This window comes from Sander vitreus, chromosome 2, assembly GCF_031162955.1.
Source record: "Sander vitreus isolate 19-12246 chromosome 2, sanVit1, whole genome shotgun sequence".
In the NCBI taxonomy this organism is placed as follows: Eukaryota; Metazoa; Chordata; class Actinopteri; order Perciformes; family Percidae; genus Sander; species Sander vitreus.
This window is the reverse complement of record NC_135856.1, coordinates 25541908-25560389: the sequence shown is the minus strand read 5'-3', so window position 1 is coordinate 25560389 and position 18482 is coordinate 25541908. Positions and strand designations below refer to the sequence as shown.

Sequence of the window (18482 nt, the reverse complement as noted above, 5' to 3'; positions counted from 1 at the left end):
AGGGGAAAGAGTCATTATGATTGTGAGTACAACTGTTATCTTTACGTGGTTATTACAGTATACACAGATGTGTGTTTGCATAAAACTGCTTGCCAGTGACTCAGCTTGTTTGAATGTGCCTTTCTTTCCGATACCAGGTAGCCTATGGTATTATGTAATAATGCCTATGTAATCTTCAACAATGCATCCAGGAGAGACAGTAGTCTCTCCTGGATGCAGAAGAAAAGCCTAAAGGGTAGTGTTTTCGTTAGATGTGAAGCACCTAATGGAACTGGCTGTAACTTACTCACAGACTCACACATTCATGTTTAGCAGGTTGCAGATTCTCCACAAGGGGGAGCTTGTGCCGCCTGCAGGCAACTGGTGTTACAACTGAATTTTCTTTTTAAAAGCTGCTGGTTTCTTTTGTGTTCTTGCTGTTTCAAATTTGCCATTTTTTCCATTTGTTAAACTGAAAAACTACGATAATAACCTACAAAACAAACACATCACGTCCACATAAAAACCAACAGCAGCTACAGACAAGCAAACCCTGCAGTTCTAACACTCACTGCTTACAGTGTCACACCTGCGAAATCTACGGTATTACTTCAATTGCCTGTAGATGGCGCACATCAGCAGGCTACATCAATAAGTCTAAACTGCTGTTACTTTTCTTGCCAATTGTTAAACTGAATGAATATGATTATACATGTGAGAAGAATGTATGCATCAAATGATATGGTTCAGTTTGATGTAAATATCAAAATATGAATAAACTTAACATAATAATATTAATCCAATATTACTTTTATTACATTTTCAATATCACTGCCAATATTTTCAATATCATGCAACATATTACTTTAATTTTTTAGCTTACTTATTTAGTAAATTATCCAGTATCCATTATCTGTTAGGCACTGGTGTTAACATAACTTCTTATACAATTTACATTTATTACTCTATTGTTATTGTTTTTATTCTCATGCATGTATGTATGTTCTGTATGTATGTTGTTGCAATCTTTGAGCAATCTATGGCACAAGAATTTCTTTCGGCGGTAATAAAGTTCTGTTGTATCTTATCTTTCTCTGTACTATTATGTAACACATATCCATAATATACTTTAGTGTAAAACACACGAAGCACAGGGGATGAGAGCTTTTATTGTTTGAGTGATTCATTCTCTCAAGAAGAACCTATTTCTGCCTCCCTCGCTTGGTTTCTGGCACAAATACGGAGACATAATGCGTCAAACTTTAAAGGTCCCATATTATGCTGATTTTCAGGTTCATACTTGTATTTTGGGTTTCTACTAGAAGATGTTTACATGCTTTAATTTAAAATAAAAATTTTTTTTCTCATACTGTCCGTCTAAATATATCTGTATTCACCCTCTGTCAGAAAACGCTCCATTTTAGCACCTGTCTCTTTAAGCCCCCCTCCAGAAAAAAAACCCAGTGTGCTCTGACTGGTCAGCATTTCTGGGTCTTCTGCATCTGTGCAAATTCATTGCAGCCGGGGCATGACTGTAACAGCAATGTAGCAGCACTTTCTACCTATATAACGTTTAGTCTAATTTAAAAATTGTCTGGAAGTCCTGATGGCTTTTTTCTGAGCTGTGTGTATTTCTCTGTGGATTGAGCGTTATGATATAACACCTCGACCTGCTTTAAAAAAAAAAAGATCGACATGTATCTTACTTTTTACAAAATGGGACCTTTAACTCAAAGTCTCTTCATCTGCAAAAACGCAGCTGAGCTCTGAGTCTTTAATGTACTGTTTCAGAGTTTTTGTTTCATTGTAAAATGATTAAGAGGGTTTTTTTCCTCACTTAACTTCCCTCTGGGTATTTATTTTGTTTTTGTAAAAGGAGCACTTGAAGCACTATCTAAGGAAATCTCAAACATGGCATTAGCTTTTCATGTTTTAAAAGTACAGTTTAACTTTTGAGCACCTCAGCTGCTACAGATAAAGAGCCATGTGATTTAACTGTTCAGTGAGAACAGGATTTAATTAACACAGCTGCAGAGTGAGTCTAATCAGTTCATGGCTTTGAATCAGTGGATTCTCCAGCAGCTGGCTTTTTAAATTAGATAGATGTGTATAATACATGGCATCCAGAAGTCTAGTCCGGGCCAGAGGGAGTGAGAGAAAGAAAGAAGGAAATGAAGCCAAAAGAAAAGGTTATGATATAATGAAGGAATTGAGATCTTTAAGAGTTTGTGGTTCACGCTGTACTTCACCTTCAACCACACGGACAGGCAAGACAAAAACTGGCACAAATACCAGAAAACATAATCAATTGATGGACTATTCTTATGTCATGTTCACACCTAGACGTTTTCGCCGGAATCCGGCAGGCACGATTACATACAAAGGGCAAAGACACAAATAGACACATATTTGTGGGGATGATTTAGATGTAACTGCCAGTAATTGATTCTTTGGTGACAGTTCTTTACAGCAAGTGGAAACAACTCAAAAACTCCTGTTAGCCTACCTCTGACTTCAATTTACAAGGAGAAGGCTGAGGCAAAAGGTTTTCCCCGTTTGGCTGCTCGTAATTACATTCTGAACGTCATCATATGAACAACTTTGACCAGTTAATATGCTGTGCCTGGAGTTAGCGTGTTAACAAGCAAATGTTTAGTATAGGATGTTTCAAATTAGCATGTAACAGTTAGCATGTTAGCAAGGTGACATCAAGGTGACATGCTAACAAGTTGTCATGCTAACATCTAGTTTGTAAACATGGCATATTTAAGTATTTAATGTTGATATTAATCTCAAATTGCACTTCATTCGTCATTAGTTTTAGAGGTTTCCTGTCAAGAAGAACTGTTAGACAGCTGAAGCGTAGGGCTACAAAAAGAAAGTCTGGTTAACTAACATCTGAGGACTATGTGTCTCAGCAAAAATGTGCAATTAAGTTTTCAAGATATTTCACGTGTTGGACTGACAGACCAACCGACCCATTGACTGACAATGTTTTAGTGGCAACCAGAGTTAGACTGTACTCACAATGGAACAAGAGAACCCAAAAGCAGTGAGAAGCTTGTTTTACTCAGTAACTTTACCCTGATTAGCAGAGTAAATTGATATGGCAGGTGTTTGACAAAGCAAACTGTGTGTGACACTATCACGAGCCTCACCTGGGGATTTGACTGGAGACTGACTGGTGGAGAGGTGGACCGGTTGCCTTGCTGCAGTGTCAGAGGCAAAAACAACAAAATAAAAAATACTAAGGTAGATATATGATTAGATATAATCACATTACAATAGACTTTGAAAGTGTTTAAACTTCCAAGGCTAAACTAAGACGGCAGCCACTCCAAACTGGCAACCAGTCAAATACCTCTCCTTTAAACTGACGTAATGGCTTGTAGAACACTACTTACTCAGCAGAATGTCACCATCTTTCAATGCACCATACAAATTGCTAAGTCATTCTGTCACAACTGAGGGTTCAGAATGAGGCTGCGAAATAAAAAAACTATTACTCAACCTGTCAACCAGAAATGACCTTACAGTGTTACTTTGGCATCAGATAAAAGGGATTTTTTTTTAGATTGCTGAAACATACTTTTACACATATAATGTAATAATTTGCAAGATTTGACATTTCAGATTGTGTACTTACGAGTTAGTATGTTCTATGCAGGTATATCTCTTAATTTAACAGGGCTAATACAGACAGGTTCTATGTTTGCACAGTCATGTGTCTCACCTGCACCAGGGGACTTGCTGCGTCGTGAAGGTCCAGGGCTTTTAGCTGTCCTGTTCGGAGTAGCAGGGCGGCAGTGCGACGTCTTTAGCACTCTGCATTCTGGGGGAGACAACGCGCTCAGGGTCACTACCGCATGTATTAACCTTTCCCTATAAACAAGCCTGTTATTTCTTCTCAGAGTTAATGTGGCAGAATTATGCCCAACAAGCTGCTGTACCAGGGATATGACCCTGGAAATGTTATTGATGCATGATTTCACAAAGCAATGCTTTTTTTGGATACTGTATCCTGCTGGTACCTGGCTTTTGTATACTGATACAAAAACTATACTTATATAGACTTATATACGATATCATTTTTACAAAAATAAGCTAAACTTCTGCAATGTTAAATGTTGTCTAAACCAAGCAGCTGTACAAGAAACTATTCAAATGGATAACTATCTGATTAAAGAATAACTAAATAATAGTACATATGTATGACCAGGCAACTTTCAAAATTAGACAATTTAATACTAGAAAATGCCAGTACCAAAAACAGAGGTTTGATACTAAGCCCTAATTTTGACCTAACAAAAATGTAATGTAGCCTAGAATTGGCTAGAAAAATAAAACACATATGGGCTATAAAAAGCCTGTCAGCTCTGAGAATTACTTTTACATTACATTTAATGTGATTACCATTACATAGCTCTAATTGACATTCATTTGTTGATAATGTGGAATTTCAACTGATATGTAACTGATCTAAGGATGATTATGTCTTGTAAAGAGCCACACTACACCTAAACACCTACTGTACATTGTTTAGACAAGTTAGCAGAACAAAATTGTATTTACAGTCATTATTTATGTGTTCAAAATATAAAAGATTCTCACAACAAGATTTGGTACAAATCACTGATGTCTTTTATTGCCAGAGTAAAGCAATTACTGGTACAACAGCTTGTGTTTTCCTCTGGAATATATCAATTAGGCTTAAATGATCACTGAACACCATGAACACATGAAAAGAAAATTACAAGCTTTTGTTTTCATTGTGTTTGCTGCATGCCACATCTGGTTTGTGTAGCTGTGTGCAGTAGAAGAGCAGATGTTGTGAAGCATGTGGTAAACGGGTTGTGTTAATGAAGTTTGGGGCGGTGAAAGCTATAATGTAATGACACACACATGAAAAAAAGCACGCCCACAAAAGCACAGCACAGTGCATTTTGATGTGTTCCCCATGCGATTTATCACCAGATATATATTTTACAGACTGATTGAAAGGGGCTCGCAATATGATACACTTCCTTGTATGGTGTACATATGAAACCCCAACAAACCAAATCTTCTTTTAGCACAACCCCTGAAGTGAGGATATTAATATCTAATTAAAAAGGGCTTATGCTGAGAAAAGAAGCTATCAGTTTTAATTTCTTCTTATTTTTATTAATTTGTGTGCCTTTCTGCATTATCTATTTGCGCAAGCCATTTTTCACATTTTTTCTTCCCTTGTTTTAACAGAAGTGTGTACTGGACCCATTTTACAAAAGGAAGAGCAGCTATTGTACCTTCAGCAGAGAGTTACATTGTGCCTTTTTTGTTCCTTCAAAGACCTAATTCTTAAAAGTGGAGCATCGGAGTGCAAGTGGGACGGGAGCTCCGAACTAGCTCTGAATACAACCAATGCAACATCACTGATCCTCAGTAACCGTTCTAAGGAGGACATGCCTCCCTGTTGTTAGCTAACCTGACAAAACAACAAAATTAAACAGGATGTCAATACTTTGGACTGTTACTATAATAAACTCCTTTTTCCTTCCTGAAAGATTGTCCAGTGTTGGTTAAAGTTCTACATGGCTTTGACATTGAATGGATCTGCTGGTTTAAAGAGGTCATATCCTGCCTGTGTGCTATCAAACTGTCAGTGTTTTTCCTACCTGATGGAGGGGTGATACCCAACAGAGGATGTGTATAATACACTCTATGTAATGCACAGAACAGTACACCCACACGCGCACACACACACACACACACACACACACACACACACACACACACACACACACACACACACACACACAGATGTTTGGTTAGTATTAGTCAAGCCTACCAGTAATAAAGGCTGTGGAAGCCTTACCACTGTGATCCAAAACAAAGTCGTCCTGAGCATAGCGGTGCTTCTCCGGGCCGCACGCTATAAACACATCATCATCCCCAAAGAAGTCCTGCAGACAGATAATCTGGAGGAAGAAGGGTAAGAAAGAACAAAGGAGATATGAAACAGATGAAGAGCATTTAGAAGGGTATAATACTCATTTACTTGTTTTGATATTCAGATGTTGCAGTTTGTGGAGTATAATTAAGCAGAATAATTTGTCTTGCTTTTTCTATTCTTTCTCACACTGTAAACGCAATTTTTTCTGCAGCTCAGAGCACTTTTCCTTTTACACCCACCAGCCACCCCTGGAGACAGAAACAGGATTTACTTAAACTATAGTGAGTTGAGCCCACACACAGCAGATTATCCCTCTGTTGCTGTAGGTGGACAAGTAAGAAGACAAAGGAGGAAAATATCTGTTCATTATCCCACCCCCCACCACACATAAATGCACCCACACACTGCCAGGCATATGTACTGTACTGTACACACACTTGAAACAAGAGTTAGGAGGAGGAGCATGCGATGGCATAAGATTGTGGGCAGATGGATCCTCTAGGGGAGATTGGGGGCTGACACAGTGGGGGAAACACAGTGAGTGTGTGTGTGTGTGTGTGTGTGTGTGTGTGTGTGTGTGTGTGTGTGTGTGTGTGTGTATCAGAAGAACTGGTGGTCCGGAAAAGCTAAATGACTACACAGCACAAACAATCTCCACAGTTTAAAGAAGAGTTGGAGGCTGAGAGAAAAAGAGACAGCAGCGGAGTAGGAGTGAGACATCATTACAGTAGGCCGGAGTTACACATTCATTAACAATAAATAAGACACTTCACATGACACTTCTGCATGTCCTACATTCACACAACATTGATTAAAAATGAAACAGGATGCAGTATCCATGACATGCTCATAAATAATCAATATCGGTATTTCATGGCCCTCATATGCCCCTTTTGTCTAATTTTTTAGGCAAAATGATGACCTCGTTACATGGCAACAAATAAAAAGAATCAGTGAAAGTAGAAGAGAAGTGTCTATGTAATATGTGTCCATACTGAGCTGTGGCACATTATCAAAGGTTTGACATAGCTGGAGTGAATGTCATTCTTTCGAGGAGCTCTCACTCTGGAACTTGGCAGCTGATCGCCACGCCAAACAGTCAGGGCACAGGTGTTAGAATCACCATAGCAACAGCCCACAGGGATAGTCCGATGTATGTGTCAAAAATGGACTCTGGTGCTGTGCAAGCTAGGATAGTGAGAAACTATTACAAGCTGATATTAGATAATATTTCTCATTGATCTCTGACCTTAATCCACACACTGCTTCCTCTGGTGTGCAGACATGATCAATGTTAACACTTTCCTGGTTTTTCCATCCACTCAGCGAGCTGTGTTGGCATGGAGCATGCTGGTCATTTGTTTGAGGACAATGTGAGACAGCCACACAGAGGACTGCTGAAGTGAGCACTGTCCCCTGGCAGGGAAACCACTGACCGTGGTGACATCTGCAGTCAGACAACAGTTCAAGGGAATGGTTCAACATTTTGAGAAATACGCTTATTTGCTTTCTGGCAAAGATTTAGATGTGAAGATGTATACTATTCTCATATTTGTCTGTTAAATAAAGCACTACAACCAGCAGCCAGTTAGCTGAGTTTAGATTAGCTTAGCACAAAGACTGGAAACAAGGTTAAAACAGCTAGCCTGGCTCCAACTGTTAGAAGATCTGCCTACCTGTATCTCTGAAGTTCACTAGTTAACATGTTATCTATTGTTTGCTTAATCCAGACAAAACATTAAGTGTAAAAACGACAATTATCCATTTTACAGGGGGTTAAATGTGAGGCTATTTCTTGGCCAGGCACTGTAACTTCCTAGAGTCTTCCCTGGTTGCCTGGAAACAGCTTAGGGACAAAAAATAACCCCCTATAACATGTTGAATTGCCATTTTTACGCTCCCTTTTTTAATGGATTAAACAATCGAGATATAACGTGATACTTAGTGAGCTTCGGGGGTGCAGGTAGGCAGATTTTGTAACAGTTAGACAGATCCAGGCTAGCTAGTTTCCACCTAATGTTTCCAGTCTTTGTGCTACGCTAACCATCTCCTGGTTGCAGCTTTATATTTAAGGGCCACATGAGAGTGGTATCAATCTTCTTATCCAACTCTCCATCAGAAAGAAAATAAGCGCCCCCATAAATGTCCAACTTTTGCTTTAAGTCGTGACACTGTTAGACAACTACAAACAAGGCTCTGCATTTTTACTTCTGCACATAACAAAACATAGCGCACCCATTTATTTGAATTCCAATTTGAATCCATGCTCTTACAGGCCCAGTTATCTTGCTGTTGCCCCAGGACGTGCTTGTGACAGCACCACCTTAGGCAACAGGCTTATTGAGAAGAAAAGGAACTGCAAAATTATATTGCTTTGTCGAGAAGGCCCCTGGCTGTATTTTCATTTACTTTCACCTCTACACACACCTCTCTCTGCAAGGCTAGCACTGCTGTGTCCTGTGATAAAGTACTTTTCAGCTAGCCTGTGATGCCCAGGGGAATGCAGGGAAATGGAGACAAATGGTGCCTGTATCAGGTTTAAAAAGGCAAGAATTAAAGGAGGTCACGAGGTTGAGAAATTTGTTAAATGATAGTCTGTTAAACTGTGTTGTGTTAAAAAGTGTTTTAACCTACATCATGCACTATTTACAGTTTTCTGTCTAAAATGAATACAGAATAAATTCTTTTTCATTCACATTCGCTTATTATTTTATGAACTTATAAGGTAAAGTATGTGGGATAAGAAAGAAAGTTTTATCGGTGAAGAATATATTACATTAACGTAACACTTTATATACAGTATAGTACCGCTATTTACCAGGAATAACATGTGTTAAGGCAAAATAAAAATCAGTATAGGAAAGAACAAAGCATTGCTTAAAGCACAACTGAACAGAAACTGAAAATCTTGTTTTTGCTGACCTCCAGAGGTCTAACGTTTCAGTTAGCTGCAGTGATGTAGAGAGTGGGTCAGTGCACCGTGACATTAATGTTAGTAATGTAATGTGTAGTTACAAGTACAATAAGGCGCACACAATTGATTGGCATCAGCTAATCACCAGTCACATTCATGACGATGATAAGGTGGTCTTAATCATCTGCTCTCACTCACTCAATCAATCATAATCAACAGTGGTGACTAGTGTCACCACTGTTGATTATGATTGCACCCCTCCAGGTCCTCGCTGCTGTACTGGCTGTGTAGATTGATTTCTCCCTCCACCACCCCAGTCTCCTGCTGTTCTACTTTCTTATTGCCAAATCCAACAACAGCATCTCTTGCATTGCCTGGACCTCATAGAATTGTGTATGTTGGATAAAATTCTATAAAGCCAAAGTATAAGGGTTTTCCTTAAACTTAAAATCTCTGCAGCAGATTATTTGGAGCAAAGAAGTAAAGGAGTGTATGAATGTCAGACTGGATTGTCCATGTTTCTCCTTGCTCTTGTCAACCACTGCCAGGACAAACAGCCAATGGCACTCCATTGCCAGCACTGTCCTGCTAGGCCTTGTCTTGGCCAATCAGTGAAGTGAACTGTGCAGTGTTCTGGATTGGCTGGGTGACGTGTCTTGAGGCTAAACTGAAGTTTGCCCTCCGAGATGCGACAACCCCCCTCCTCTCGTATGTCTGACCTTCTCTTACCCTTACCATCAGTCTATGTCCTCAGTCTTGCCTGCTGTACTTTCTGCCCCGCTAAGCTTGGTAACAGAAGAAATCCAGGCCAAGGGCTTCAAGTGTGTGTGCATATGATAGTATCAAAAGGAATCTGTGTATTGAACATAAGAATACCCCCCAAAAAACGATGCGAGTTGGAAGAAAAGGTTTCAAGATACTTACAAATAAGACAAAAAATGGGCAATTGGTTTCTACTGTACACTGTCAAGGTTGCAAATCCATGAATAGCCAAGGGTTTTAACACATTTTTAAGACATAAAAACAAAACATATATTATCCAAATATATTCACAACATATACAGTATCAATGCACTGCACTAGATTTTTAGGGGGTGAAAATTGGAAATGATCTTGCTCTTAAGTAAGTAAAATAAATGTCACACAACAACATGTGGTAAGAATTTAGGGCAGTGGAGAGGCCATAAATGGTTGAACAAGACACACACAAGAAAGTAAAGGCTCTCCATGTGATGGCTGACAGGATAGTGATCACAGTAATCATTCGGTACCATCAACCCTATTTACGTCCCAACCCCTCATTGCTGCTCCTCACCCTGAGCCAAATGAGCAAGAGACAAATAAGGTAGGTGGAGTCCTGAAAGAAAGTCATTTTGGGAAGGTCAGCATACACAGCACTTCTGCTGTCATAACAAAGGAAAAGAACATTTCAAGGTAAACTAGCATTCTTTACACAAGCTTTACCTCTCACTTAAACTGTTACTTACTTGAGAACATGCAGATAGCCAAATGCCTAATAAGTTTTGCCAGGGCGATGCTTAAGCTAAAGCCAACCAGATTATTAACTCTGTTTGAACTCTTACTAACAGACAGACAGAAGCCGCTTCCCGAGACTGTTTAATTCCTTTGGATTAGAGCGGTAAATCTCAGGCACGTGTAACAGCCAAGACAAGGCGGAGGCACAAAAATGAGCAAGGAGAAATTTAAGCTCATCATTAACTTGCTGCTCTGGATTCACTACATTAGCTGCATTAAACATTAGGTAGTAAAATACTTCAAATTCAAGTTGCTTTTTAACATTCACCATTAACCACATGTAAAAGAACCAACAAAATACTGGTCAGTGAAGGCACTGAAGAAGAAACATCATAAACAAGTATGTTTCCCTGGGGTTTTCATGAACAGGATTTTATTAATTCATGAGGGACACTACATTTGGAGATACTGAGGGCAAAAGCACTTCAGAACAAAAGAAGCACAACTTCAAATTGGCAGTTACCCTACATTTTTAACCAATTTGCAGCCGCCTCACATCAGCCACTGGCTCACACATTTCATTTCTGTCTCTCTCTCCTCCAAGTCATATTCACACGCAGAAAGAGAGACATTACTGTACATAACCTCAGGCTGTCTGAATGTACTCAAGTGCTGAGCACGTTATACTCAAATGGAGCTGTGCAAGTAGGAATGAAGAAAGGGAGTGGAAGTACAAAGAAAAACATGCACAAACAACGTTTAGTCCAAATGAGCCTCAGTAGATACCCTGCTCATTTAGAAAGTGAGACTGCAGATTTGCTGAGGTGCTGAGAGATCCACAAGAGATGCATAACATGTTGGGTTTTGTTGCCAATTAACATAATTCTCCAATTACAAACCAAAATATTATTGCACTTAAAGTGGCTGCTAGGCAATAAATGGTCAGAATATAATATTGTAGTTAGTAGCAGAAGTCTCCAAAGACCCACATTAGTAGCATTTAATGTTTGCACAATTCAAATAAATAAATAATATAAAAGAATAAAAACTGTCCAACATAAACATCAAACGGTCCTAACTCAGGACTTACACCCCAAGACAACTGAAAGGACAGACACTGTTTGATGTGCACATGAAACTCCACCATCAGTATCAGAGACGTGTTACAGTTGTCAGGATCACTTAGACACAGAGCTCCTGATCTGCCCTATACAAAAACATTCATCACATCAATCTGCCAAAACTTGCTGAGGCAATGTGGCCTTGCTTGAATGATTAAACTCAAGTAGACAAACAATAGTGTGTGGGCTGGGGTTTGAATATCATGATGTCAACTCTCTTGTTGGGAGAGTGAAAGGCCTACTGCAAAGAATGGATGAGGGCCAGGCTGGGACAAACAAAACAAGTAGTTGATATCACACAGCACACAATGGATGCCCTCCCTGTCTGTGGCCGCCACACGTTTTGCTCGGCGGACAGCCCCGTGCACCCGCCGACACCCCCACTCTCTGTCGTCTGCCGGCTTTTTGTTTTCCTGTTCATCAATGCAGGGTATCATGCTAGCACTTGTGAAACCTAGGTCAGGCACTTCTGCTTTATAAATACAATGAATGAAGTGTGTTTGTGTGTGTGTGTGTGTGTGTGTGTGTGTGTGTGTGTGTGTGTGTGTGTGTGTGTGTGTGTGTGTGTGAGAGAGAGCCATCTGCTAGGACAAGACACAAGAAAGAGGGGTTCTGGATTTGTAGGATTTTATCTCCAAAGCCCAGACAGCGACAATGTTACGCCAAGGCTTCATCTTTTTGACTTGCACTGATTTAGTCTATGACTGTGAAGGTTAAAAAAGTTAATTTAGACACTACTACTACTACTACTACTACTACTACTACTACTACTACTACTACGAATTCAGTATAAAAACAACAGCATATCACTGAACCTAGGCGAGAATATTCCTGGTTGGACGGAGTCATTGCACTAGTGTCAGATGGTGCTGAATGCTAATGACAGCACAGAACAATAGGTGGGCATGCAAATTTCATGGCTGTTGACCTGAATGGTGGTGTTTAATCCAGATTTGGCCCATGCCTGACAATCCTTATGTGACCCTAGCTAGTCAAAGAGGGAGACAGTTTTACTAATCTGTAACAGCATGTTTCACCGTCCTGCAAATGACAAGACATCATCCCGATCAATACAATAAAGGGGTGGGCAAAATTCGGACACCTTAATGAATGTAAACCCTATAACTTTTGGCACAAGACAGCAAAGCATCATCATCCCTGTTAACACATGTACTGTCAACACTGTAAGACCAGGTTGATTTAGAGTACTGGGGCCAGGAGGCCATCATCATTAGAAGCGTGTCATGTGAAATCATGCCACAGTGCATCAGTGTCACGCTACCCAACAGCCACCTCCCTCCCGTGTATGGCCCTAAAACCCAGCAAACTATGCACCATGAACTAGCTGGCTGTTATCTTTCTGACATGTTGGTAATCCAAGATTTGCTCTTCCTCAGGGGCTGATTTCACTATAGTAAGTAGGGCTGCATGATATTGGAAAAAACTGACATTGCAATATTCTTTTTTCCTGCAATATATATTGTGATATGAAAAAATACTGGAATTTTTACGAGATGACTTGAATAGCTCTATTTGGATATAATAAATCATTCTAGAATTACTGGGGTGATTTTGTAGGGGAAAGCATCTGCACTCCAGGAACCATAAAATCGGTGAAAATCACATTATATCAGACACAGACTTGTCTTGTAGATTAGTGTTACGTTTCCAACTTCGGTGTTTTCCGGCTCCGAACCATAGTTGGGACAGACCCCCGGTTTCTTTAGGCTAACACAATTAGCTTTAGCCTGGCTGGTAGCTTTTAGTCTGGCAACTCTGCGGTGAAGAATAGTCGGGAGACAACGTGAGAACGTTGCAACACTAAGCAATGACTACTGTAGCTTCACTGTGTCTGTAACACATGCTGCTTACGGTACTTCTCTACATACACATAGGAGAGAGCCTAACTTCCCATTACAAACCCCGTCACATACACACATTGCCTACATGGCCGCCTGTCTTAAAGGGAAAGGGTCAGCCGGTAACATGAGTCATGGTAAATGAGAACTGTGCAAGTTTTCCTTGTGGTTCAAGCAGCAAAACACTTGTAGCATTTACCTTGCACGTACTGCAATGTGAATATTGCACAAGCGAACACAGCGATGTCGATGCTGAACCGATAGAACGTGCAGCCCTAATAGTAAGTATTTTTATCTTACCACTCCTATGAGTACTTCTACTGTATTTGGTTCTTAAATGTTTCACACAAGGAGTTATGTATGAGACCTGTGAGTGACCAGCAAGTTCTTTTATGCACACTGTACGCATCAAAAACATCAACAAGACTGAGAGATAAAGAAAGAAAAGGAGATCAAAAACCTAATTAAACCCATCATTTTGTTTTATGTCATTGAAACAGCATGAATTTCTTTCAAGATTAACTGTAACTGTGTCTTCAATGTATTATGGAGGATACAGTACACCCACTTAACTACTGCAAAGATGTAAACAAACAAAATCATTACATCTGAGCGTACTGTCCCAATTATCAGTGCCGAGTTCCATTTCATCTCTCATTCCTCTGCTTGCTGTGTGTATTGAAAAGGCCTTTATAGATTTCAGAGAGACGAGCAGTTCAGCGGTCTAAGCGGTCCAGGTCTGTTTCCAGCCCCTGATTAATGGGCAGACCGGCTGTCATCCTGATAACATCACTGAGTGAAAAGGATCATGAAAGGCAAACATATTTCAGGATTTTAGGCAGTTTTTGGAGAGAGAAAATCCATGTTCAACTTATGTAAACTTTTAGCCAGTACAGAGTAGAAACCTAAGGTATATCCCTACATGTTTTTTCTGAAAAAAAAAAAATACTTGAATTGATAAACATGTAGTACGCTCTTGCTACTTTTCCAAGGCCAATGGAAATCTACTGTAATTAATTTTCAAAAATCCTTTTAGAAGACAGACATTTTTAATGGCACTGATTTGCAGGATCAGGTGAGCCAGACAGGACAGCAGGGGTATTGTTTGCGACAGCTAAAACTGTATGTTTATGCAGACTGTTAGACCTGATAGCAGTGACATGTAAACTCAATCTACTAAATGCTTGTACAGATGGCTACATGTAGGAGAGTTGCTTAGAACACTTGGCTCTTTAATGTGTATAAAGCTTACACACTAAGAAAGGGTCAGAATACTTTGAAGAACCAATTCTTTTTCTTAATTGTAGCCATTAACATGCTTTCATTTACAACAAATATAATGGAAACAAATTAAAGTAAATAAACTAATGCAGGGTTTTTCAAGATTGGATAACTATTAGAAATAGCATTTTATTGAGGAATAATACATTCCATTTAAATGCATTTAATGCTTTATGTGTAATTTTTGCATTCAAGACTGTAAATAATGTTTTGTCCTCAGCCTTTGTGAATGTCAGATCAAAAGTAATCAATTATTCACTAACACCACCCTGAGTATTTATTCATCCAAAAATTTGATTTCCGCTTATCGCTATGTACCACATTGATCACTAATGTTTTAATAGCAGTATCACACGCTGACTGGCCGTTATGTGTCTGGGTCACAGGGAGCTGAAGGCTACATACAACCCTGGACTGTATCCAGTTCTCTGCAAATGCACTGGTGTAACAAGAAATGTCATCAAATAGTCAATGGTTTGTCCTCCATTATCTGTTCATGGACATTACCTTGATAGAGCAGACTTTAGATTTGATATGTCACGAATTCAGCCCCTCTGATCCCGGTATAATGAAAAATGATCTCTTATTTTCCGAAAATAGTTCCCCGAAATGCGTTTCTGAAAACATTTTAATGCGAGAATTAGGCTATGCAGTTGCTGAATCTGTCTTCATTACAGATCGACAACGGTCAGTTTAAAAGATTTTCGTGAATTTTTGAGAGGCTGCCGTTCCTCCAAAGCGTCGACCTATGAACTTTCACGTGATCTTGATGACAGAAAGCTGGTCGGTGTCATACTTGTAGTGTTGCCACTGTTCCAGCCAAGACACAGCAATAATTTATGGCACTATGTCTGCCTAATCTGACATAGTGACTGTCGTGAAAAACAAAACAATTGTGTAGTCTGATCCTGGCATAATACAGTAGTCAATGCTGCATAATTTCTGTCCCTGACTCAAATTCTCAGGGCCAGATGTACTAACTCTTTTGCGCCCACTTCAGGAGTATTTGTTTCGCAACGTGCGCTTAAAAGCATGGCGAGGTATGTACAAACAGGCCACACTGAGGTATAAGCGCAGACTGCCTGTCACGGGGACTGAAAATGGCAAATTGCACTTTTCCATGTCATGCATATTTCCTAAACTTGCATGGATCATGTAACTGAAGGGTGTCAGCACAGTGGGATAAACAGTCGGGGTAATAAGAAGGACAATTCACCCTGTTCTTCTGCTGTTTCCGCCTTCCGTCTTTTGCCAACACATTTCTCAGTCAACTAATCTGAGCTGATAGCAGTCTTGATGTAGCAAGGTGTAGCCAGGTCAGTTGCAGCTTATTGGTGGTGTTCAGTACTCACACAGGATAATCTACTGTAGTGGAGGGGTTGAAGCGCCTATGTGACATTCATACCCACCTCACGTAATGATTGGCCAGCCGTGCAGAGGTGAGGTTTGAACGTCTCTCTCTCCAATTCAATATTACACTTTTGCTTTATCACAGGGGCCTTCTCCTCTTTGTCACCATTTCTACAGTTCCCTTGAATCAGTTCTTAAATTATTTCTACATAAAAAAGACAATTTAGCAAGTGCTGGACCGCTAACTGTTCCCCAAATTAATGAATGCATTGATTAGAGTGGTTCTCAGACTTTTTTCAATAATGTACCCCTTTGAAATATTTTTCAGCCAAGTACCCCCTAAACAGTGCAAAACACTTTGGGTAGATATAAAAGCCTATAAAAAGAGGTACAATGCTGCACCTGTTTAGGCTAAACAACAACCTTGTAACTGAAAAACACTTAAATGCTAGCCTACATTTCAAATGTTTAGAATCCATCACTAAATTCATTCGTTATTAAAGTATAAATATTTTAGGAATTATGCATAAACAAGTCTCACGTACCCCCTGCAGTACTCCAAAGTACCCCTAAGGGTACTAGTACCCCAATTTGAGAAACACTGGATTAGACAATACAAAGTAGGGAAATCTTATTTTCTGCCTGCCAAGTCAGCTTTGAGATGTAAAACAGGGGTTTCTCTCAAAAGCAGCAGCTGATTCTGCTGGCCATGATAACCAAGATCTACAATTAACATTCAGTCTGAAGAGCATCTTTGAATCGAGGAGGGAGAGTGGACAGAGATGTATTGTGCAAGCACGCTCACTCACACATGCACGTCCCTGAATGCACAAACACACACACCTGACAGCTGCACTTTAACCCTCCCTTCCAGTTTATAGGTCTAATTATCCGGTGGTGGCCAGGGCCTCAGTGGGGGGCCTCTCAGTGTATGTGACACTGTGTGTGTGTGTGTGTGTGTGTGTGTGTGTGTGTGTGTGTGTGTGTGTGTGTGTGCGCGCGCGCATCAGTGGGAGGGGGCTGCTGGACGGGGAGCAGGGACTGTGATTTGATTTTGAAGGAGCAGATGGCAGGCTGCTGCTGGAAGGCTTTTGGAGCATGTGTGCATTTTGTGTTTTTAGAACACGCTACATAGTATTTTAAGCATGATTTCCTGATTTATGAATGCATATGACATTACATCTAAATATATTTCCTATTTCTTTACTTTTTATTAGGGCTGTCAAAATAACGCGTTAATTTCGATTAATTAGTCTGAGAAAAAATAACGCGTTAAAAAAAATAACGCAGATTAATCCATTCCATATTGAACTTTGACCCAGAGCCGTTCTAGCCACCATTCGACTGTAAAATGAAGGAGGGAGACGAGAATGCGCTGCCTGGATCATTAATTGGAACATTTACTTATAAAAATCTTCTTCCTGAATAGGGTTGGGTACCGAAATCCGGTGCTAATATGGCACAGGTGCCTTCATGACCTGCATCTACCAGACTGAATAGCAATGCGGATTTCAGCGCCACTGATATGTCTGCACTTCTCTCTGATGCTCTGAAACAGACGTTACAGGAAACAGAAACATCGCAGCAGCTAACGTTAGCCTACCGCTAGCTAGTAGCTGGATTAAACACTGTTAAAATACTGACAGCTAACGCTAAACGGTGTAAAGTATGACTGCATTTTACTGTAGAGGATTCAACACCGGGATGCAATGTGCCGCTGCCGTTGTCGGAAAAACACAGACGGTGCGTTCAATGAAACTGGTAACCTACAGCCTTGTGGTGCATTCAAAGTTGTTGTTAAAGGCCCATTTCCCATCTGGTGGTTGTTTTTCTCATTCAACAGCAATTTACTAGTGAAATAAGTTATTGTTATAGTTATTACATTATTATTAAATCATTTAATTTTGACCATATGGCCTTAGCAATAAACAAGCCTTCTTTAATGTTGCCGACTGTTTTTTCTTTTTAACTTTCTTAAAAAGTATCGGTTAAGGCACCGGGCAAAAATGATGTATGCGATTAATTTAGATTAATTAATCACAGAGTATTTAATTAATTAGATTAATTTTTTTAATCGATTGACAGCCCTACTTTTTATATAATACACGAAAAGGCCTGTTTTTATTCTAGCTCAAAAATTCACTATATCAGCCAGCTGGTAAACTGTGAATCTTTCACCTCTAAAATCGGTATCGGTATCAGAAATCCCATATCATTCAGGCTCTGATAAGGACACACATTTATAGGTCAAGGTGCAATTTTGTTGCTGTCCAATGAATCAAATGTAACTTGGTGGAAAAGCCTCCTAATTGTCAAGCTAAATAAATCATTCTCATCGGATTGACAGAAATTGTTACAGCGACGAAAACGTTTCGAAAAGCTTTTCTTAGCTCATGAAAAGTTTTGAAAATACATGATTTTTACAGGGCTGCGATGATATGGGAAACATCCATTAGTTTGTCTAGCCACACATGTTTTTTCACATGTGAAAAGAGGCTTATCAAGGTAGGGAGGCTCCATGATAGAGGGATCCAAACGAGTAAAGCTATTATTGAGACATGTTTGGTCTG

General features: G+C 39.7%; 1 protein-coding gene across 1 annotated transcript in view; it reads right to left on the bottom strand.

The window, feature by feature from the left end:
* Positions 1-18482, bottom strand: part of dclk2a (doublecortin-like kinase 2a) — a 49615-nt gene that overhangs the window by 14830 nt on the left and 16303 nt on the right. The window contains 3 exon segments of the mRNA XM_078262800.1: positions 3138-3188; positions 3713-3811; positions 5834-5936. Coding sequence (XP_078118926.1) covers positions 3138-3188; positions 3713-3811; positions 5834-5936 — 253 coding nt within the window.